Genomic DNA, 24,676 nt, shown 5'->3' with positions numbered 1-24,676 from the left:
TAACACAAAACAAAAAGTAAACTACCTATTCAGGATTATTGAGTATTCAATTTTTCAAAACCAATATGAAAATTATAATATACAATCAATCACAGATGAACATCTTACAATGAAACACAGTGGGAGACAGAAATAAAAGACAAGAAAACTCCTCTGGAGTAGAAGAAACTTAACACAAATGCAAAATAAAGTTATTTAAAACTTTAACATGCATATACTTGGAATTCATATAGTACATTGGACCATTAAAATGTTATAATGATTGTCAGAAACTTTTTTTTCAGGCTGCAGTCAATGTAGCAACAACACAGTGTTTCAACAAAGTATTATATTACAAAACATTTCATTCAGGTAATTAATGAGTCTACCTGTACTTCCACCGTTCTTTCCTGATTTCACTGCATACCTTGATTGTTCAATTTCTTGAAAATTTATTCTCACTTATCATCAGTTTTGTATGTTCTGGATTTTGGTGAACACGAGATACTATTAGATAGCATTTTTCTCCCTAATGTAGAGTGGTTGCAGTTAAGTCATTCACACAAATCATTCAAAACCAGCCAAGGATGAAGGTGTGATTGAGCAAATTTGACATTGACAACACCATTCCCTGTGCATTACTGAGCACACTGAGTGCATTGTTGAATCTTAGCTGTGATGTACTGCCTTATTTCCCATATTCATGACACCCTCCAATTACCACTTATTCGACTTACAGTATTCTCTACACTGAAAGATCTGCACAGATGAGTGGAGTATGAAATATACAGTGTAAGTATTTTCTTTATATGCTTCAAATACATTATGTGCTCAGAATTATTAAGCTGATACGAATTGTCAAAATATATCAGTACACTGTGTTTCATCACACATAAAAGTAAAGAACAAATTAATCTGCCAACCCAATATTTCTGTGCACTCTTCACAGAAGCCAGTAAAATCATATTTCTGGCAATATAAAATTAAGCTCTTCAAGTTTTGTTACACACTTACATCCAAAAGGAATCCACTGATGGGATAATATGCGGTCACTGTAAAATGAATCACTGTACAATGAATGTTGACATACAGGTCACAGAAGTTCTGTACAACTTTCACACATTTCTCAGATATCTAAAAAAAAAGTCTATCACTCTGAAAAGACACACACTTGATTTTTGTAAACAAGTAAAACAACAATGGTGATGAAGTCTTTACTGTTTTTACATGAACTTTTGTTTTCTTGTGAACACAATCACTGCTGTTGTTGTTTCCTTTTGTACTGTGTTGGTTTCTCAAACACTTGCTTCATACCAGCAGCAAGAGTTGTGTGGAATTTCAGATTCTGAGCTGTTTCAGAAACCCAAGGGGAATCAAACTGCGTTGTATCCTGGTCCACCAGGTGCGTATATTTTGTACGCCCACTTCGGCCGAAATTTTTCACCTGCATTACCTTTGGCAGAATAGTTTTATCAAAGTGATCTTCCAAAGTTGCAGCTGAGAAATCACGTTTAAACAATTCTTGATCTTCATCCTATATTACAAACAAAAAGAAAACAAAGTTCCAGTAGAATTCATAACCCAATATAAAAATGCTGAAATCAAGAAATGCATGCAATTGCTGTAGCACTGAGAGGAATCAAGGAAAAAAACCATATATTACAAAGGCAAAAAATCCTAGATCTTCACCTTCATTTGTGACAGAAATACACCCCCCCCCCCCCCCCCCCACACACACGCACAGACACAAACTTATTCCTGAAAACATCTTAAAATGGAAAAATACATTTGTTTCACATTTTAGAATGAGGCCAACATCTGCAAGCAATATTTCTCAGAATGAAACTGTTTCAGTTCAATAACATACATTAGTGGAGAGTAACGGGATCCTTAACTGTTTTTACAAAATTGGTAAGACTGGCTCTGCAATCTGTGCAAATCTGGCAATCGTGGAGGTCAAGGAAAATTTATTATGTTGCTATAATGCTCATCAAATTAATATTGGAAATTTGCAGCTGTATGTACATGAAAGGGGGAGAGGATACCTTACAAAATCAACACTATGCTGTTAAAAGGTAGTCCAAGCTGTATCTTCTCCTGGTGTCCTCCACATGTATGAGGGGGACCAAAAAATAATAAAAATTGTTTTACAAAAAATCATTTATTTGACAGAACACTTTCAAAACTTAAACACCTTCAACATAGTGTCTGTCAGACATAATATACTTTTTTCAACACTTTTTATGCTGGTGGAAATAGTTTTTAAACTTGACTGAAATTTGCTGTTTAGTGCCTCCAGCATTCTTTTCCTCTTCTTCAACATCTTGAAAATACTTTCCTTACAGGATTCTTTTCTTTCTTGTGATTTTTAAAAAAAACACAGGGGGGCTAAACCTAATGAGTAGAGGGGGCAAGGGGTGGGAGAAACTGTTGTCATTTGGTTTTTGGGCAAAAACTGCTTGCAACTCAATGCTGTGTGCACAGAGTCGTTGTGGGACAAAAGCAAATCTCCTAATTGCCACAATGCAGGTGTTTTTCTCTCACTGTTTCACACAATCATTTTAGTACTCCCAGGTAGTAATGTCAGTTAACTGCAGTACCCTGGGGAATGAATTCACGATGGATGATCCCCTTGCCATGAAAAAGCAAACCAACATGCCCTGGGATCTCACTTTCCTTGCTTTCTTTGGTCTTGGTGATGATGGAGTCTTCTGCTCCTTGGATTGTTGCTCCATTTCCGGATCATATGCATAACACCATGAATCATCACCCGTTATGACTTTTGCCTCAAAATCCAGATCAATTTCTGACTGTTCCTTCACTTCCCAGCACATGCGCAAATGATTGGCTCTCTTGCACATGCGGAATGAATTTTGCCACAATATGTTTCATTTTCCATCAAAATTCATTTGTGTGAACTCCAGGATGTTCCAGCCATTTCCATCAATTCATCAACTGTTCGTTGCAAATTTTTGACATCTTTGGAGAATACCATTTTCGACTTTGTTATGAGATTTGAAAATGGATCTTGGCCAGAAAGTAGTCATTAAAAGAATGAAAAGTAAGAATTTGCAACTTGGAGTGGTTTTTTGTTCTACTGATTAAAAGAAGTTGCTGACCAAAGCTACTTCAGCATACTGGAAGTTTGTAATTTATCAGCTGTTCTACTATGATTAAACATGACCACAATACAATTTTTTTCAATGTTTACGTCAATTCTGGAAGTCATGATTCATCCTCAACTGATAATTGACCACTTTTAAAATGAGAAAACCACTTGTAAGTCTTTGCCTGCCTCATAGCTTATTTCTCATACACAGTCAGAAGCACTGGGAAGTTTTTGCTGCTGGTTTCCCCAACAGGAAACTGAACTTGATGTTAGCACATTGGCAAATGCCAGCCATTGAAAAATTCACAAAACACAAGAAACAGTCACGCTGACCACAATAATGTTTCTACATCAATGCCACTAGGACAACTGATACAAAATGGTCTCTAATGAAGTCATTTAGCAGGAGAATTCAGAACTAGTGTTCCACCAACTGCCAGAGCAAATGCTCATTACTTTTGGTCCCCCCCCCCCCCCCCCACCCCTCGTATGTCCTGCTTCTGGAAAAAGCATTAAACTAGTCTCACTGAATCACATTAGTTGTGTTCAACAGTTTGTGACACAGGTAGTGTGCACTTTGTAGCACTGAAGCCTCTTCTTTATTTTCATATGATTTCCAAGAGGTTTGGGCAGCTTAACCACGAATATTTTGTTTATGCTGTTCCAGTTACATTGTTAATACAGACCTTATGGTCTCCAGACACATATTAAACTCAGTAGTTACTTTTTTATGGAAGTTGTCTTCTTTATTACAGATAACAATACTATTTAATGCTCATCCGTCACAATCAGTAACTGTATTTTGTCTTCCACTTCTGTGTTAGCCACATAAAGCCTTCCAAATGTGTGTGTCATCAAGGAACTACATACAGCAGGTCTTGATATCCACAACAGTATTGCAATTATTGTCACATATGCCTCTCCTAAGAAATTTACATAACTTTTCTCTAAATGAAATTTATGCAAGGACAAACAGAAAATTTTTCTGTCTGGCACAATTTTCATGAAGTATAGTTACTGTTATGGTTATATGTTCATTTTGCAGTAGCATAAACAAATTTATAACTTTATCAGCAGACTAGTTCTGTTTACCATACATGGCATTTGAAAGCATTCATGTTGGATGCATTTTGTTCAAATGTAAAAACAGTGTCATCATACAATTCTATGTTTTAGATAGGTTATAACCAATACACAATTATCCGTCCACCCCTGGTAGCTGAGTGGTCAGCGCAACAGACTGTCAATTGTAAGGGCCCAGGTTCGATTCCCGGCTGGGTCGGAGATTTTCTCCGCTCAGGGACTGGGTGTTGTGTTGTCCTAATCATCATTGTTTCATCTCATCGATGCGCAAGTCGCCGAAGTGGTGTCAAATCGAAAGCCTTCACCAGGCGAGCAGTCTACCCGACGGGAGGCCCTCGTCACACACCATTTCATTTCACAGAATTATCCGAAGCTAAATGTTGATGTGAATCCTACCCTTCCTGAATTATGTATTAATCACTGCAATGAATGTGGGAAGAGGAACTGGGATAGAAAAAGAAATGAAACGTGTGGAAAGAGGATAAATGACCAAACACAGATTTAACTCTGCTCCTTCCAAATGTGAGTCCAGTGTACTAACAACTGGAACACCCAAATTGGTAAGAAGTGAAACTAAGGTACAAAACAAAGGAAGCATTTAGAGTAAGCTTAGGGGGTCCAAGACTAAGAGTATATTGTTGAGTAAGCTCCAAATTTTCAGTTCTGAGGTACAGGTGTTGAAATCAAGAACCCATGTTGCTTCTGGGGTGAAGCGCAAACTAGAAATCCTTTGAAATAGGATACTATAGGCTACATACATGGTGTGTAAAGTTCTGGCAGAACAAAATTCTGCTGGTAAACTGGGGTGAGGGTTTGTGTCAAGTGAAGTGGGCAAGAGTAGAAGGGAGATGGGAAACAGGAGGGGAAGAGGTTTCTTTCATTGTTTTTTTTTTTTTTTTTAGATCATTAATACACTGAGACAGAATAAGACAGCATAGGAAACCAGATTGTGGACTAGGCTGATTGTGCAACAAATTATGGTCCAGACTAATACATTTATACCTAACAAATAGGTTGTAGGACAAGGTCATTTTGTGTGAAAAGGATGGTAATCAAGTTTTTTTTTTTCTTGGTTGGTTTGGCATGTACTGAAATATAGAATTGGTTATCAATGAAATAAAGACCAACACCGTCATAGACAATGAGATTTTGAAAATTATCTGTCAAATGTTAGTCACTTGCATGTTCCCTGGGTTATAATTGCAGTCTCTTTTTATTGTGTTGAACAAGTCAATTTAAAACTCTAATACATTCACTCAGGGAAAAATACTACAACACACTGACCATTTACATGCCCGTCTCAAGCCTTTTTTCCCCATACAGTGATTTATATTCAACTATGTTTCATCTCACATGCAACATACACATTATATTACTACACATTAAGAAATTATTCTATGAGTAGAAGGAGATATGAAGCAGATATGGTTTCACTTTGTGTTTGGAGTTACTTTAATTATCTATTACATTGTTTACATCACAGGGTAGATAGTCGAGGATCTCTGTACTAAATACATCACTTCTTCCTGTGCCGCTAAGACAGAGTGCTGGATAACATGTTTCCAAAATGCCTAACTGTTTAAAGAGCTGTCTACAAGAGACTCTAGGATGAACATCACATATTATTATTCTTATTACATGCTTCAACAAAACAAACATTTCTTTCCTCAAAGAAGGGTTGCCTCAGAATGCCATAACACATTCATGAATGAAAATAGAAAAGTCATTCCCTATATTTTTACCCAAAAAATCAGCAACTATCATTAATAAAGAAGTTGCAGAACTTAGACATTTAAGACGCCCTATAACTTTCGGTTCAGGTTTGTAATATAAACATGTAAGTATTTACAATATTCCATTTCATTTAGTGATTGAACCTCACTCATTATTTCCAATAGTGTGTTCCAAGTCTTACACAGAACAGAATTGCATGTATTGTGTTTTATCAAGTTTCAGTCACAGTTAATTTAGGCTTAAAGAAAATAACCAACTATTAATTTTTTTCCATTTTCAAATATTGAAGTTTCTCTAATTGTATAGTCAGCACAGAGAACTACTCCTGCTTCTTAGTTGGCAGAACATTTAGATAAAACAAGAATGAATCCAGTATTGATCTCTATGGTAGATTGGTATCGATTATTCAAGTTTCTGAAGATGCTGTTTCTTGTGAGCACTCACCAAGTTTCTTAATAGACAGGATAACAAGCAGTTACCAGTGCGTTCTCTGATACCATTATAGTTGAGCTTCTCTAAGAGAATACTGAGAACTGTACAATCAAATGCTTTTAGTAAGTCACGAAAAATACCACCTGGTAGTTTTTTTTTGTTATTTAAATTTTGTTTAATACACTGTGTGAATTTAAGAATGGTGTATTCTGATGAGAGACCCTTTTGAAATGAAAAGTGACTAAGTACACACATTAACAAACATCTTGCATCACCCCTTTATTTCAAAATTTATGGCACAGGCACTGTCTCTGGCCACTGAAGACAAGACTACTTAAATGTATAGCAGTAATTCTGTGTGCTTGTCTGTGACTCAACGTCAACAGAGTAGTAGCCTATCCTTTTCATAATATTATCAGTATTCCATCCTGGATTTTCCATCGTTTTATTTTGGAATAGGTGTTTTATGGTTCTTGCATACATATTCTTTTCCCGTATCTTTGAGAAGGAGCTAAGCAGTGATACTGGTTAGTAATTAACTGATTATTAATCTGCATCTTACTACCCATCGTATTATGTGGTCTCACATGTGTTATATACAGTTTGATGGTGATGTGTTGCAGATTTCACTGAATACACTGCATGTATGTGAAGGAAAGGATTTTAGTAATTTTTCTGAGGTATTATCAACTCTGTGACAGTTTTTGATTTTTAGGGAGTGAACTATATTCCTAATTTTCTTTGCCAGTACACTGAGTAATTTTGAATTGGTTGTATGTGTGTGGTACTGACACCGCAAGTATTCTATTGCTATATGATTCGAAATGTCCATTCCAATCTTCTGAGTTACTTCCAGGAAATGGTTATTAAATGAACTGGCTATCAGACTTCCATCATTTATTACTTGGAAAGTCCACACACTCCTCAACTGGTTTCTCTTTTAAATTTTGTCCACACACATTTAATTTTGTGTGGATTATTAATTATAGACATCATACAGAGACTTATTGATCCTCTAGCTGCGTCTTGAAATATGAAACCAGTTATTTTTCTCTGTTCATCTTAACCATTTCATATAATTTCCTTTTCCTCACAGATGATACACCTATTTTGATTCCTTTTGTAATCAAATGATTTTTACTATGAGAAGGATATATTGCTACTTACGATATAGACGTGGTGTAGAGTTGCAGACATGTGCAACAAAAAAAAACTGCTATACATTTGAGGTTTCGGCCTAAGGGCCTTCTTTTAATGTAGGGAAAAAAAACTACACACACACACACACACACACAAACCACTGTAGCACTTGTGTGAATGTGTGTGTGTCTTCTACTCTAGAAGTTCTTTTAACCGAAAGCTCAAAACTATAGCAGTCTTTCTGTTGTGCCTGTCTGCAGCTCAATGTCTCCTCTACATGGTGAGTAGCAATCTATCCTTTTCATAATATTGTCATTATTCAATCTTGGATTTTCCATTGTTTGATTTCGCAAATGCTTTTCTAATTGTTTTTATTAGTGCCATACCCTATTGCTTTTTTCTTCCTTTTTTTCCCTTCTTCTTCTTAAAGCAGTCATTAAAGATGGATTGCTATCAATGAAAATATTAAATTTAAACAACAGAAAAATTGGGATGAAATAACAACAATACAAATTAGGATAGATTGCTACTCATCACATACAAGAGACAGGCACATTTAAAAGTAGACTATGCTACTGGACAACTCCATCACTGGGAGATACCATGAAAATCCTAGTGCCAGTCCCAAGCCTGCATAAAGGAGGAGCATTGAGCATGGGGCTAACAACCCAACCCCAGAAAAAAAGAGCTCATTATGGAACCAAAGGTGAAAGGAAGCTGGACAGATGCATGGACAAATGGCCTTTGCAACAGAAACAGCATATAAGTTGGTATTTAGTGACATGGAAAGTAAGAACACTGAACAAGACTGGAGGACTGCAGAATCTGAAAAAGGAAATGAAGAAATATAATGTGATGATGGCAGCAACACAAGAGGTGAAATGGAAAGGTAGTGGAATATTAGCATCTGGGGCACACACATTGTTCTACACCTGTGGAAGCAGAGGATATGGAGGCACAAGTTTTCTGTTTGATAATGCTCCTAAGGCTGCCATATTGACATTAAAGCCTGTTGGCAAAAGAACCTGTGTACTACAAATGAAAGCCCACTTCTTCAATATATCCTTCATATGTATATATGTTTCAACAGATGGTGGAAAAAGATATATTCTATGGGCAACTGGAATACAAAAAAGCAAGGGTGGCAAAACATGATGTTAAGTTGGTTATGGTGGACTTCAGTGCTCAAGTAGGAAGAAGAATTACATAAAGGAAAGCTGCTGGTAAGGAGAGTCTGCATGAAGCTTCTAATGATAATGGTATCAGACTAACTGATATTGCCAAGGGCAATAACCTGGTTATATGGTTTTAAAAGCACAAGAATACAAAGGAAGGATATCCAGAAAGTTACATGGTGTTCCCCAGATGGGATCACAAAAAATCAGATTGATCACATACTCATAGATAGGCAACATGCTTCAGATATATTAGAGGTGAATAGTTGTCGTGGTGCAGATGGAGATAGTGATCACTATTCGGTAAGAATCAAATACCGACAGAGATAGCCAATTAAAGACAGACCAAGTAAACTATTGTGCCAAGGTTTGATGATGCCAAATTAAGAAATGATGAAAATACAGTACAACAGTATAAAACTATTTTGACAAATAGACTTAATGAAGCCAAAGATCAGGCAGGAGAGGGTATTAAGACAGATGGGAAACAGTCACAGGTATAATACTTGAGACAGCTGAAACTGTACTGGATAGAAAGAAGCGATCGAGAACACAGGTCTGGTTTGATAAAGATTGTAGGAGGAAGATAGAAGAAAGGAATGAGACAAGAAAAAGAATGCCACAGAGGAGAACAAGAATTACTGTAAAGAATACCAGGAGAAGAGAAAGGAATCAGATTAGGAATGTAGGAGGAAAAAGAGAGAATTTGAAAGATGGTGGATTGATGAATTAGAAGAGAGAAAGACTGCTCAGGAAACAAGGAAATTCTATATGAGGGTGAATGGTATAAAGAAAGGATTCCAACTCAGAGCACCTTTCTATAAAGATAAGGAGGGAAATCTGACTGGAGGAAAGATCAGATTTTAGACAGGTGGGTGGAGTATTGTAGTGAACTACTGAATACAGAATCGGAAAACAAAGGTGAGGTTGATCCTGGTAAGGTAGAAGAGGTGGAGCTGGAAGTAAACAGAGAAGAAGATTATTAGGAATCCGTCAAGGAACCTTCAGTGGAAGAAATTAAAGCTAGTATCAAGACTGTTAAAAACAATAAAGCTCTGGGAGAAAAACTAATAAGGGTTTTGCATGACATTATAGCAGAAATATGGCAGAATGAAAATATTCCAGAATAATGGAATACAGCAATACTCTGCCCTATTCATAAGAAACATAACAAAGCCAACAGTGCAAATTATAGAGATATTGCACTATTCTGCATAGTATATAAAGTATTAGGAAAAATCATGGCTGGGCGACTCAGAAATATGCAGAAGAGTATCTAGGAGACTACCAGTGTGGTTTCAGAACTAATAGAGCCACTACAGATCAGATTTTTACTATTAAACAGATGCTTGAAAAATGTTATGAGGATAACATCAATGTCCACCAGCTGTTCATTGATTTCAAACAAGCTTATAATAGTATCAAAAGGGATCAACTCTGGAAGGCAATGCAAGAAGAAAGAGTATACAAAAAACTGATAAGACAGGTTCAAATGACTTTGAGAAGAACAGTATGCAAAGTAAAGGTCGAGGGCACTTTATTTAAGGCATTTGAAGTTAATCAAGGATTGCAGCAGGGTGATGTGCCCTCCACTACTCTGTTTAATGTCGCCTTGGAGAGGGTAACGTGAAAGAGACAAAGTGGCAACACTGGAGGAACATTGTTTAATGGAGTGATGCATGATATTGCATATGCAGAGGTTACTGATTTGTTATCCAGGAGGAAACAGGACCTGGAAGAAAAGCTTGGAAAATTAGGAAGATATGGAGTGGAAATGGGACTGACAATAAATCACTCAAAGGCCAAGTATATGTTAACATCTGGGAAAAGGTATAGTGAAGGAGACAGAAGCATGGCTTTGAACGGGAAAGAATATAAAACCTGTGAGAGCTTTAAACATCTTTGGTCACTGATAACTGAGAATAATGATATGAGAGAAGAAATACATGCATGGATTGCAGATGGTAACAGGAGTCTGCACTGATTAAAGTATTTAAAGCAAGAAGCCTTGGTAGGAATCTGAAGCTGACTGTGTATTGTACAGTATTGAGACCTGTAGTGATGTATGATTCATAGACTTGGATAATGATGCAAAATGATGAGGAGTTGCAGAGATGGGAAAGGAAGGTAATTAGGAAAATATACAGGCCAGTGAATGATAGGGGGTTTTGGCGAATCGAAATAAGGAGATCAGAGAGTTGCATAACAAATCAGAGAGTTGTATAACAAACCAGATATCATGACAGAAATAAAGAATAATATACTTTGTTGGTTGGGACATGCAGAAAGAATGGTGGAGAGCAGCAAAGTCAAGAAAGTTTTCAAAGGAAACCCATGTGGAAGCCATATAAGGGGCAGACCAAGGACCAGATGACTAGACAATGTGGAGGAGGACTTGAGAAGAATGGGAGTTAGAAGATGAAGAGCCAAAGCAGCCAGCACAGAAGAGTGGACAGAGATTGTACAGGCCAAGGCCCCACAAGGGCTGTAGTGCCAAGGAGTACGTAAGCAACTAAGCTATCGGACAAACTCTTATTCAGATTTACAAAAACACACACACATTCATACATGCACAACTCACACACACGTGGACACTGTTGTTGCATCTCAATGCTCAGAAATATCAGTGGCCATGTTTGTGTGGAATTTGTCTAATACCTTGGTTTGCTTTTCAATGTACTTTTTAATGTACCTGTCAGCTACTCAAAGCATCCTCTGTGTGGTGAGCAGTAATTTATCCTAATGCATATTGTACATAACATTTAAAACTGTTATGTCTGCCATTACACACATCCCTTGAATCAGCTTCCTTCGAGGATGTCTGAAACATTCTGTACCCTGTTCATTAATTACACCAATTTTTTTCATGATACCATTTCATTTTGACCAGGTAAGTTGATAGGAGGGCTTGCTGAAAATTAATACCTAAAAATTTTTTATGTGAAAACTCTGAAAGCTTTTTAAATGAAACAAACATTATTAACATTCTACATCTTTATTCTTCATGTCTACATATTAATTTGTCAGTATAGTCTCCCTGGAGACAAATGCATTTCTCCCAACACGAGACCAGTTTGTTGATACTGACACTGTAGAATGATGACGGTCGACGGAGCCACAACCTCACCTCTGCTTGCACCACTTTACTACCATGAGAGTGAAGTCCATGAAGGTGTTCTTTAAGGACTGGATACAGATGAAAATCAGATGTGGTCAAGTTGGGACCATATTGAGGATGACCAATGACAGTGAACCCAAGACGTTGAATTGTTGCAGATGTTGCAGTGCTCGTATGTTATCTGACATTGTCATGCTGAAGGGGAGTATGATCCATGTGTGGACAAACTCCTTGAATTTGAAACTCAATTACAGCACACTGTTCGTCATGCATTAACATAGTTATGTTACACACTGCCATGTTACACACAACAATTTGGAGCCCTCTAGCTGTAGATGGCTGCAAATATTTAGACATGAATAATAAAGACATAGAATGTTAATAATATTTCTTTTATTTAAAAAACTTTACAAGTTTTCACAGAACAAATTTGGAGGCACTAGGTTTCTGCATGACATACGTATGGCTACTTACAAAGTATGCACAGATAGGCAATTATCTGTGAAATTACGTTAATTTGTTGTAGGAAGTCCAATAGTTTTGCTCAGTCATGGGTAATGATGGTGTATATATCATTAATGTATCTGAACCAGAGAGATATCAGACTGCTACAAAGGTTCAAGACAAAACATTTAAATATTTAAAAACAATTGAGCACAAAAATGAAGTTAAACATTATAATTAAAACCAAGAGATGTAAATTCCAGTACAATTGACAGAATTACTTGAAACACATCACAGCACACACAACTTTCAGAACAGCGGGGTCCTTCTTTGAGAGGAAAGAGGACTGGGTTGGGTGAAGATGGAAACTGAGTTCCTCCATCGTGAAGGAGTGCCATGATCTATTTCAAACATTTCTACTGGCAGTAGAGGTAGCTGTTCCTCCTGAAGGTATGAACTGGCCAGGCTTTCTGTCTCTCTGTGATTTTAAATATTTTGAATTCTCCTTTATGTACAGTCAACCATGATGCAACTGACAAAATATAAGAATGACATACATAAAACAAGCATTTACCCAGAAGAAAGCTTTCATTCAAAAGATAAGTACAGTAACTATAACTGTCTACTTATGGTGCTCCCGTATTAACCCTTTTGCACCTGCTAGGACCGAATACCCAACCTGCCCGACCGGCTGAACGGACGTAGGCATTGTGCGTCTCACTGGTGGGTAGCTGACTCAGTTCTATGACTGTTGCATGCTATGGCCATTGTCGACTAATTGCACATTCCAGTGCACACAGAACCACTCTTCAATAATGTTCTTTATAAAACCCCTATCACACTGTACAGTCATTGTGTTTGCAGTTTTCAATAACCACAATAGATAAATTTAAAATTAATCCAAGCTTTCTGTTTTAAGTTTATCCTGAGATAGGAAAATGTTAGCTTAGATAAATGATAAATTGTGAATGGAAAATTCTGTAACACGAGTTCTACACTAGCAATACATGTGCCTGCAATCTATTAAAATCTCATTAATATCAGGTCAATACATTTCAACATATATTAAGTTTTAAAGTGAACAGTTCTCAGTGAAGACTCCCATAATTTGGACTGTCTTCTGTTCCACATGGCACCCACTGTTGCTGAGAAACTGCGAGTATTTTGCTACACTGCTCACATTTTATAACGTCTGATAGATGAATTGTGTAGGATAATTCATGTCTTTTCACATTATACATGTATCATGTGTACTTAGTAGGTTAGGAAATCAAATTACAGATACTAGGCCATGCGTGCCATTTTCTGTTCTGTGTGACCACATGGGATCTGAGAAACAGCAAGTATTTTGCTACACTGTTCGACCTGATACATCAGTTCTATACGATAATTCATGTCCTTTCACATGTTTGTATCATGTATTCTTTGTAGATTATGAAATCAACTTAAAGTTACTTGGCAGTGCATGCAGTTTTCTGTTCCACGTGGCTGCAAGAGTTGCTAAGAAGCTGTCAGTATTTTGCTACACTTTTAGCCCTTTGAACCATCTGATATGTCAGTTCTGGAGGATTATTCATGCCTTTTAACTTTATATATATTTGTATCATGTGTATATTGTAGATTAGGAAGCCAAATTACAGTTACTCAGTAGTATATGACTTTTCTGTCGCGCGAGGCTGAAGGTGGTGATGAAAAACTGCAAGTATTTAGGTGCACTGCGCACCTTTTGAATATCAGTTCATTAATGTAATACAGGCCCTTCCGATTATATATCTGTTTGTGTCATTAGTCTTGTGTACATTAGGAAATCAAACTGTATTTATTCGATTTATGTCCAAGCAGAAAGTAACCTCTAAGCAGAAAAGAACCTGGAGCAGGTGAAAGCTGTAGCATTTTCTGACAGTAAAAAGAAGAGCAGATAACAACGGCGCTGGAAGGAATATTGGAGTGCAGACAACCGTGAGTCATCATTCTGTCGTGCCTATTTATCTGCTCCTGTGCCCAGCATCAGGCCTTCCTGCCTGTTGGGGGTACATGAATGCCCTTCGCCATCTGTGTGTTCTACCTGCCAAGCATACAAATACGCCCATAGCTGTCTGGGTGCACAACCTATTGGGCATACACATATGCCCATAGCCACGAAAGGGTTAAAGCTATACAATGAGAGACAATAGCTGTGATTATTATATGTTGATAATGAATTATTGATAAGCAGAGGATAAAAGGATGCAAATGAGCAGCAGGGGAAGAATAAAGAGAGAAACACCAAAGACTAGATATATGGCAAGGGTGTTGTAAATAGTAAATGTAACTAGCACTAGGGAAGAAAAATAAGGATTTCAATTAATTACTAAGATTAAAAACTAGCGAAAGTGGTAAGATGACCGAAGGAAATTAAAAAGAAGAAGAAAAATGCTGTGATAATGAATCACTAAGAAAGTTGATGAAACAAATGAAGACACTGGGAAACAGAAATATAAATAATTTTCAGCTGTGACAAATTTTTAGGTGAGATTTAATACAAAAACAAAAGGACTAGTTTCTTATTATCATTACTAAAAGTGGACACGACAAAATATCTAACTGAAACAAACAAAGCAGTGAGGCACAGTAGTATATTACCACAATATTTTTTCATTGCCATAAATGATGACACTGCAGACACTTTAAGGTCATTTATACATGAGGAAATTCAGATACAGTTCAATGTAAAACTTAAGAAAAGCATCAATGATCCTGTCAAATGCAAACATTTCAGCGAAGTCTTGCACAAGGCGGAATATCTCGCCAAAGGAAACATGATCAGAAGGTGAATAATAATCAAACTTTTATCATGCACAAAGTTGAAGCTCAATAAATGCACATAAACAAACTCAAGGCTTACAGGCTACGCTCATGTAGTCAAAACAGATATTCAATGCACTCACCATATAGAAAGCTCCCCGATGATAATATTTCTGTAGAAATTTGTACTTTCCTTTGGCTGCTTTATTCGTGACATGTTTTGGATTGTTGCGTAGTTCAATTCTGCGTTCTTCTTCTGTCATATTTCTCAGCCGTTCAATTTCCATACGTTCTCTCTCAACCCTTGAAAGATTGAAAATATTTTTCATTCACAAGTAATGTGGTCCCCCACTGATAGATGTGTTGCATAGCTCACATTCTTACAAGCATTTAAAATACTATTACTTCAACAAAACACACATTATTTGCAACTGAAATCATAACAGATAGCCCACATTGGAATCTTTACATATGTACTCCTCCTATTCTCTGTATGAATACATCAGATTTATTGTTGAAGTACAGGCACCCCACTCTATTCTACAACTTTCATAATTACTGTACGAATAGAGTGGTGAAACAGACAGCAGGCACACAAAAAGTAACCAAAAGATCAATCAAGGGATGCCCACAAGGGTCAATTTCCAGGCCAGTATTTTAGAATTTGATAATCATACATCTCTTGTGCCAACTGGAAGGGGATGGTCCAGGTAAATTATGGGGTCCAGTACCAAATCCAGGAACAAAGTAGACAATGAACTATTGCTCCACAGATAACTAAAAATACACAGTGCATCAGTTTTTCCCTAATACTTGTGAGTACCTAATCCTTAGTCACAGAAACCACAGCTAGGACACAGTACCTTGCTTGACTCTGTGGACGTGTATACATGTCCTGCTATGCGAGTTGCCAGGTGCTGTGGATGTGTATCCAAGCATCACTTGAGCTTTTCTACAGTGCTATGGACGTCTGTATGCAATCTGAGCTGCTGAATTCTCACTGCTGCTGACAAGTTACTTCCAAATATTGACGGAAAAAAAAGTTTCCATTATTTATCACACAAAATATGTGCCTCATTTAGGACACATGAAAATTTGATATGACCAAACGATTCACGAGGTGCATGGACATGAATAGGTGTGTAGTGTGTGTGTGTCAGTCAGATATAAAACCCAATAACTCGAGAATGAAGTGAGATATCACTCTGCTCTCAGTTTTAAATAAAATTTTGATATCTTAGCTATATTTCATTCACTGCAATGTAAGAGCTAAAACTGACTACACAATGTTTGCGCAGTGCATTCTTACTTCTGCAATCTCTTTAAAATTTCATTCAATGTTTAACTTAATTTGATGCAGCGGAGTAAGTATGACGGATAATGAAAAGAAATTCAGTTCTTTATCGAGTGAAGATACCAGACTGTAAGATGTGCAAAAATCAAACATCTTCACTAACAGTTTTCAAAAAATCGAATGATAAATATTACCTATCATCTGGAATACTGTCTCTCAGCACAGGAATCAGCTTTCGGTAAGCAGTACAGCCACAACAAAAGCCGCTCTCAGCACTGAATGCAAAGAGCACATCCGCAACAGTGAAAGGATTAATAGTACATGGCCTGTATCCAGCTTACTAGAACAGATTCAACAGGAAAGAGAATATGTGTGAGTGTGGTCACAGGAGATCACCCGACCATATCAACTCTAACCCTACCACTTGTAATGGAATTAGAGAATCTACGGAGACAAACAAATTCCCATATATACCCCTAAGAAACTGTTAATAGTGAATGACAACAGACAATATTGCTCATAAAATTTCACGACATGCCTAAGACAAATACTATAGGATATGACACTTACCAAATCCCCTATTCCGCACAGCACATTTATAACAACAGCAGTAGAAGTGATACTGCAAATGGAAATGTGTGATGACAAACTAGCACGTGGAATTAGTGTTGTAAAAGATGTAGGTATTGTACATCACTTTATAAGCTGATGGTCTTTACTCTAATGGTCCTCTTTACCCCTAACTATGTTTAACAGAGAGGACTGGAGGGGAGGGTGACTGATGGTTGTAAGGAAGAGGCAGCAGAAGCACAGGACAGGAATATGGCAACAATGAGTTCATTCTGCCTGCAGGCAGGAGTTGTGCAAGGCACTCAATGGTGTGGATGAGTGGTAGGAGAGAGAACAGAGGAGCAGGAAGACGGAAGAGGAATGTGTGAGTGCATGATGAGTGATGTTCTGGTCACAGGGGAGGAGTGGAGGTGACTACGATGCAGGGGCTAGGGGAGAGATCAAGGCCAGGACGATTACAGGACTGACCTATCTGTTGCAAGGACAATTCTCCCAACATCATCATCTCTGATTTATGTGGCTAAAAATCATCATTACAACACATCCTTTGAACCCCCAGTCACCCTGATCTCAATCTCTGCCAGCTGCGACCTCATAACCACCTACACTCCTGTTCCAAGAGCCTAACTGCACTAATCTTGCACTTACACCCTCCTCTTCCAGTATTTCCCCTCCTGTTCTATCTTCACTTTTACATTTGCCCTTACATGCCAATGAGTACCATGCCCAATTCCACTTGCCTGCATCCAGAACAAGTTCACTGGTGCCTCATTTGTATCCCATGTGCCTGCTGTTTCTCACTCCCAGTTGTCTACCACCCTGCCCCATACCTCCTTTCTGCTCCGTTCATCCTTTATTCTACTGACCACACCACCCAATGCAACACTTCACTCCTGTTAGGTTGCAGTGCTAGCACAACGAAGTCAGCCAGGACAATGCAGCTGTTTAGGTGTCTATGTACTTTATAGGTTGAAAGGAGTTGTCTGAAAGCATGTACTTAATGACGACTCAACATCTCATCAACTCAGAACCTCAGTTCCTTCCATTATTCAAATTACCATATGTTTGTACATATGTGGTAAAAACAAGATAACTAAAAAAAAAAAAAACACTGTCCTTTTCTTCGTTTTCACAAGGAAGTATTTATACTTACGCTTCTCTCTCTTCACGATCACGTTTCAATCTCTTTAACTCCCGCAGTTTCCATGCTTCATATTCAACTTCATCATTTTCATCATCAGTATCAATATCATTTAAGGAAGGTTCTTCTGTTTCTTTCACAGCCATTTCTTTGCGAACCTCATCTTCTACCATCTGCACAAAAGAAGAAATGGAACACATTACTTTTATGACACAAAATATCTAAACAGTCACACCACTCATTGCGTTAAATCAATACCACCTAAATCACAAGGTCTTACAACCCTCTGCCAATAGGCATACAGTCAGTGCCACTTACTGGTATCAGTGCGACCTAGATGCCTGTAGGAATGCTATGTGGAGCCATCTAAACAACTGTTTCGGAGCTGTAGTGTTAGTGAGTTGAATTCCCTTGGCACTTGTTACTCCCATACCTGTGACTCAGGTCTTTGATGTAATTCCCTTGTGAATTTCTGCTCTTTGAAGTGTATACAGCCTGTAGCAGTTCAGAAGTGATCATCACCATGATGAATAAGTGTTGTGTTCCTGGTTGTGATAGTAATTATGACGAGAAGAAGAAGGTTCACATTTTTAAATTTCCAGCCGATGAGACTACACTAAGGAAACGGTTATCTGTGATCAAAAGAGAGAACTTCATTCCTAGCAAGCATTCTTTGGCGAGTGCCTTTCATTTTAAGCTGCACTTATCAACAAAAGTATATCGCAGTTGAAGTTTGAGTATCAGTATAAGTTTCAGTGACATGCGCGCAGTATATCATTTTCCACTTCATAGGTCTGCCATTTGCACTTCTGCGAAATTGATATATCGTGGGAAACACAAGCAGTAGACCGGAAAACTGGGGCTATGTTAACTGCACCACTAAGCAAGCAACAACTCCAACAAAACGCAGTCCCAAGCAAATTTCCTAACTGCCCTTCATATATTTCCAAACTAATGGCAAAAACCAGAGAATCTTCTTCTGAAAAACAGGAGTGTGGTGCTGAGCACAAACTCATTAAATATGTTAATATAGGTGGGTAGCGATATCCACAGAAAATGCCATTGCTGATAGTAATGTATTCTTTTTGTTTCATAAGAAAACAATTATCAAATGAAAACTGTGACTCCTTTCTCAGGCTTCAAAACCAACGGCAAACAGCTTGTAAATTAATTCTTGATTGTGTTATGGCCAATGATGATTTTGCAGTTGATGTCTGTGACAAACATTCAGCACAGGAATGGTGTAAATCTGTTGTTTGGGCAGGTGTTAATATTTTGCTTAATAAATATTGTAAAATGGAAAATGACAAGGTGCATAGGTCATTAAACAAAAGGAAACTGAAAACTGTGGTGGAAGCACATATTTTAAACAAAGTAAAAAGAAATGTACATAATTTTCATTAGTAGTCATCCACTTTTGCTAACTTCACTAAGCAAGTTTTCTGTACTAACTACAGTACATCTAAGCTCTCCCTATACATATTTATTTCCTCAGCTCTGATGTTACAAAACTTTCACCATTTTCAATATTGAGAGAATATACTTTGTATCTACTATGTTACTGTAATGAGTATTACTTAGAGGAGTGTAGGAAGGTGAGTGAGCTGTTAGGTGTTAAGAGGAAGGACTGATAAGTGTATCTAGTAATAACTGTCTGTCATGTTCCTCCTATTACATATTCTCAATGTGTTTTAAAAATATTACTGGCACTTGTTACTCCCATACCTGTGACTCAGGTCTTTGATGTAAGACATTATCATTTTAGATACTATGCAATACTTAGTGTGTGTGTGTGAGCAGCAGTTAGGTGGTACGAGAAAAAGGGGGGGGGGGGGGGGGGAGTGATAAGTGTCATTAGCCATAATTGCTTCCCTTGTTCTTGCTATCATTTTTAATGTGTTTTGAAAATATTTGGTTTCTGATAGCCAAGAGGTCATTTAAGAGTTTTCTAATTTCTATTGTTCTTTGAGTGCTGCTTTCCTTAAGAATGAGGTGTGTGCTATTGCTGACACATTTTATCCAATTCCTTTGACTCTTATCCTTGATATGAGGTGATGTGGTTTCAGATAGTGTGCAAATGTCAATTAGTGTGGGTGTGGAATTGTGAGAGTGAGTTGTTAGGTGGTAAGAGGAATGGCAGATAAGTGCATCTAGTCATAATTGCCTGTCTTGCTCCCCCCTATTGTTTTCACAGTGGAATATTTGGTTTCTGATATCCACCAGGTTATTTACAAGATGTCTATTTTCTATTATTTTTATTTGAGTTTTGCTTTTTGGATGGATGAGGTGTGTGCTTTTGCAGACACTTGTTATTCCCATACCTTTGAGTCTTGTCCCTCATGTGACAACAGTTTTAGTTAGTTAGTTAGTTTCATGTTCCATGGATCATTTTGCATGATAAACCATTTTAAATTCACATTACAAATTCATTTTTACATATGGCTACATGCTGAAGACTTTTAAAAGTATTTTACCATGCAAATGTGAAATAAGCTGTTCCATACTTGTGACCTGAGATGATGTCTGCTTTTCTGTGAAATACACTACTGGCCATTAAAATTGCTACACCATGAAGATGACGTGCTACAGATGCGAAATTTAACCGACAGGAAGAAGATGCTGTGATATGCAAATGATTAGCTTTTCAGAGCATTCACACAAGGTTGGCGCCGGTGGCGACACCTACAATGTGCTGACATGAGAAAAGTTTCCAACCGATATCTCATACACAAACAGCAGTTGACCGGTGTTGCCTGGTGAAACATTGTTGTGATGCCTCGTGTAAGGAGGAGAAATGCGTACCATCATGTTTCCGACTTTATAAAGGTTGGATTGTATCCTATTGTGATTGCGGTTTATCGTATCGCGACATTGCTGCTCGCGTTGGTCAAGATCCAATGACTGTTAGCAGAATATGGAATTGGTGGGTTCAGGAGGGTAATACAGAATGCCGTGCTGGATCCCAATGGCCTTGTATCACTAGCAGTCAAGATTACAGGCATCTTATCTGCATGGCTGTAACAGATCGTGCAGCCACGTCTCGATCCCTGAGTCAACCGATGGGGACATTTGCAAGACAACAACCATCTGCACGAACAGTTCGACGACGTTTGCAGCAGCATGGACTATCACCTCAGAGACCATGGCTGTGGTTACCCTTGACGCTGCATCACAGACAGGAGTGCTTGTGATGGTGTACTCAACGACGAACCTGGGTGCATGAATGGCAAAACGTAATTTTTTCGGATGAATCCAGGTTCTGTTTACAGCATCATGATGGTCGCATCCGTGTTTAGCGACATCGCGGTGAACGCACATTGGAAGCGTGTATTCATCATCGCCATACTGGCCTATCACCCGGCGTGATGGTATGGGGTGCCATTGGTTACACGTCTAGGTCACTTCCTGTTCGCATTGACGGCACTTTGAACAGTGGACGTTACATTTCAGATGTGTTACGACCCGTGGCTCTACCCTTCATTTGATCCCTGCGAAAGCCTACATTTCAGCAGGATAATGCATGACCGCATGTTGCAGGTCCTATACGGGCCTTTCTGGATACAGAAAATGTTCGACTGCTGCCCTGGCCAGCGCATTCTCCAGATCTCTCACCAATTGAAAACGTCTGGTCAATGGTGGTCGAGCAACTGGCTCGTCACAATACGCCAGTCACTACTCCTGATGAACTGTGGCATCGTGTTGAAGCTGCATGGGCAGCTTTACCTGTACACGCCATCCAAGCTCTGTGTGACTCAATGCCCAGGCTTATCAAGGCCGTTATTACGGCCAGAAGTGGTTGATCTGGGTACTGCTTTCTCAGGATCTATGCACCCAAATTCCATGAAAATGTATTCCCATGTCAGTTCTAGTATAATATATCTGTCCATTGAGTACCCGTTTATCATCTGCATTTCTTCTTGGTGTAGCAATTTTAACGGCCAGTAGTGTATTCTGCTGGTCATATGCACCACTTTTCATTTTCATATTTGAACTAGTAAATTCCTGTATTCTTAATGTTTTAATATGTACCTTCTCTTAGTTCTAGTGCCTTTTTTGTACTGCATTGTGTGTTTTCTAAATATGTTACTTACTGTGTGTACTCACCCTAATGTTTAGATAGGTCTTTTTCTGCTATATAGCATACCTTATTAATTAAAAGATACAGCTATTTCATCCCTCCAACAATCTGCTTGTAGTTTTCCACTGCAAGCAGCAAACTCTTGTTTCACATTCAAGATGCAATGATAGCAACTCTACTGTCTCTAAGATGGCTCTCATTCATGTTTCTTATTATCAGCACAGCATTCTTTGCCACACTGTCATTCTGTAGAGTTTGGTGAGAAGTATTTGCACGTCTTTGACCATGTGCTATGTTGATCCTGCCTTGAACATTAACTGTGGTTGGACAAGGGTTTCATATTTGTATTTCCTTTATGTGTCATGAATTTGGATCATCTCGTTTTTCTTCCTCTATTTGCGTGAAAGCTATTTTAGTGTAGAAATCAGTTAGTGGGATGTGATCTCCCATTTGAAAACTTACATCTATTATCTTCCCTACACGTTGTGCTGTGCCCCTCAGCACAATAACTGAGAACCACACTGTTAATATTTAAGATGTTTTGTAGAAGAAAATTTGTTATCTAGAAGTGCAAATGTGATATAGTTTGAGTAATAATTACCATCTGTCCTTACATTAACTATTAAGAGGCTTTGACATCAGTCATTATGTCTGTGAAACGCACATAGCAAATGAAAACATTCACGAGGACTGCTACTTTGTAACTCTGCACAATGTTTCCATTAAGTGTAATGCAGAATGAATGCTTTCATTGTTAGAGTAATGCTGGGCTGTTTCATGCAATTCATAGATACTTCTGTATGTTTTGGTTGTGATCATAGGTTTAGTGAGAGTTATCAGTAATCTTTTTTCCACCTTTATTGTTTACAATTTACTTCAAACCATATATCTGAAACATGTTATGGATGTATATTATGATTTGTTGAATATTGTTTAGATGTGTAAGTTGCATATTCTACAATTTTGTTTGTGTCAATGTTACGAGAATAAAACTGTGTCAGTGCAAATAAAAACTTTGGTACAATTGAAGGTGTCGTATGTTATTTTACAACTGACATACCTTAGGAAAAAATGCTTTATGTCTCAGTAATGTCATTTCTTACAGCTCAACAGCTTTTAGTGCCTTGAATTGTGTTAAGTGCAAAAAATTTTCATGATTCTATATCTGACACAGATGAAAACAGTAAATGCTTCCGCTTTGTTTCCTGAGATAACAAATCAACTCGCAGTAATTTCATTTATAGTCAAGCTTGATCATCTTAACATCTTTTACTGTCTTATATTTATCTGTTTCTAAAATGGTGTTAGTGCAACGATTTGGCGAAAGGCAGGGTTGACACTAAGTGCCTTACCTGGGTTGTGTGACGTCATAGTTAAGTTGTGAGGCCTTGTCGTTTATATGCTGTTAGTTAAACAGGGATGAGAATGAGAAACAACAGAAAGGAATTACATAAAAATGGAAATTGAGCACTAACAACTCCGAAAATGGAAATAAAGTAATTCGAAAATAAACCACAAGAGAACTGTGAACTGTAGCATGTATATGGAGAGAGCAGTAACACAGTACACAGGAAACATAAAAATACACAGTTTGACAAAAAAAAAAAAAAAAAAAAGTGAAGCACTCAAAACAAGATAGTCAGATGTCAATGTAACTTCATACATGTACACACCATTGGTGGGTATGTAGATTATTAGAGTCGCAATTCTCTGCAACAGGTAGAACAGCCACCAGACTGCATTAGTGCTGTTACTAGGCGTGGTAGGGTATACAATAGTATGGGTGTGAACAACATCATATGTTGACTGAATACTGTGAAGAACACACAGATGCTGTGTACTCATGTGAGACAGCATTATAAGCTCCACACATACACAGCGAGGGCAAAAAGGACTTTACAACTTTGGAATGACATAGAAATTTGTTGAGATAACTTACAGAATTGATAGAATTGTCATTTTGTAGCAAATAACCTCACGTTTGATTCACGTAGTGCATCAGTATCCCATTCTGTCACCAGAGGAGCACCAGCATAGTGTACAGTTAAAACTGTTATTTTCATTGGTGTGGAGCATGCTTGCTGAGTGTTTTGGTTTCATGAAACGAACTCTGCAACAAATGTTTGGTACAAATTTCACACTGACCACATTGAAGAACCTCCAAGCAGACCTAAAATTTACTCTTGACACAAGAACTTCATACAGATGGGTTGTTCACTGTGACACGTTAGATCACCAGATCGCCCGCATGCTGATGACTGTGCCAAACAGGTTAGGGAGTGCTTTGCTCACAGTCCACAAAAAAATGTTTGATAAGTACTGTGAAGATGTTTACACTGGAAACCATAGAGATTCACAATGACACAACACATTAGTGATGCAGATAAGGTTGCTCATTGGGAATCCTGTGCAGAAATGTTGCATTGGATAGTGGACAAGATATTCCTGAACACAATAGTCTTCAGTGATGAGTCAACATTTCATACCAGTGTCACAGTGAACACCCACCACTGCAGAATATGGGGCAGCAAAAATCCACATGCAACCATGGAACATGTTTGTGACAGGCCCAAAGTTAATGCTTTTTGTGCCGTT

The 24,676-nt window shown here is 37.9% G+C and overlaps 1 protein-coding gene across 1 annotated transcript in view; it reads right to left on the bottom strand.

Moving 5' to 3' along the window:
- Nucleotides 1-385: 385 nt before the first annotated feature.
- The window catches only part of LOC124554943 (microfibrillar-associated protein 1), a 69,139-nt gene continuing 44,848 nt past the window's right edge, over nt 386-24,676 (bottom strand). Inside the window, exons 6-8 of the mRNA XM_047128642.1 lie at nt 18,016-18,176; nt 15,142-15,301; nt 386-1,513 (exon numbers count right to left, since the gene is read on the bottom strand). Of these exons, the coding sequence (XP_046984598.1) occupies nt 1,235-1,513; nt 15,142-15,301; nt 18,016-18,176 (600 nt within the window). The 3' untranslated portion in view covers nt 386-1,234. The remainder of the gene's footprint in view (nt 1,514-15,141; nt 15,302-18,015; nt 18,177-24,676) is intronic.

Source organism: Schistocerca americana, chromosome X (genome assembly GCF_021461395.2).
Source record: "Schistocerca americana isolate TAMUIC-IGC-003095 chromosome X, iqSchAmer2.1, whole genome shotgun sequence".
Taxonomy (NCBI): domain Eukaryota; kingdom Metazoa; phylum Arthropoda; class Insecta; order Orthoptera; family Acrididae; genus Schistocerca; species Schistocerca americana.
The sequence above is the reverse complement of the archived record's forward strand: the minus strand, read 5'-3'. Positions and strand labels throughout refer to the sequence as shown.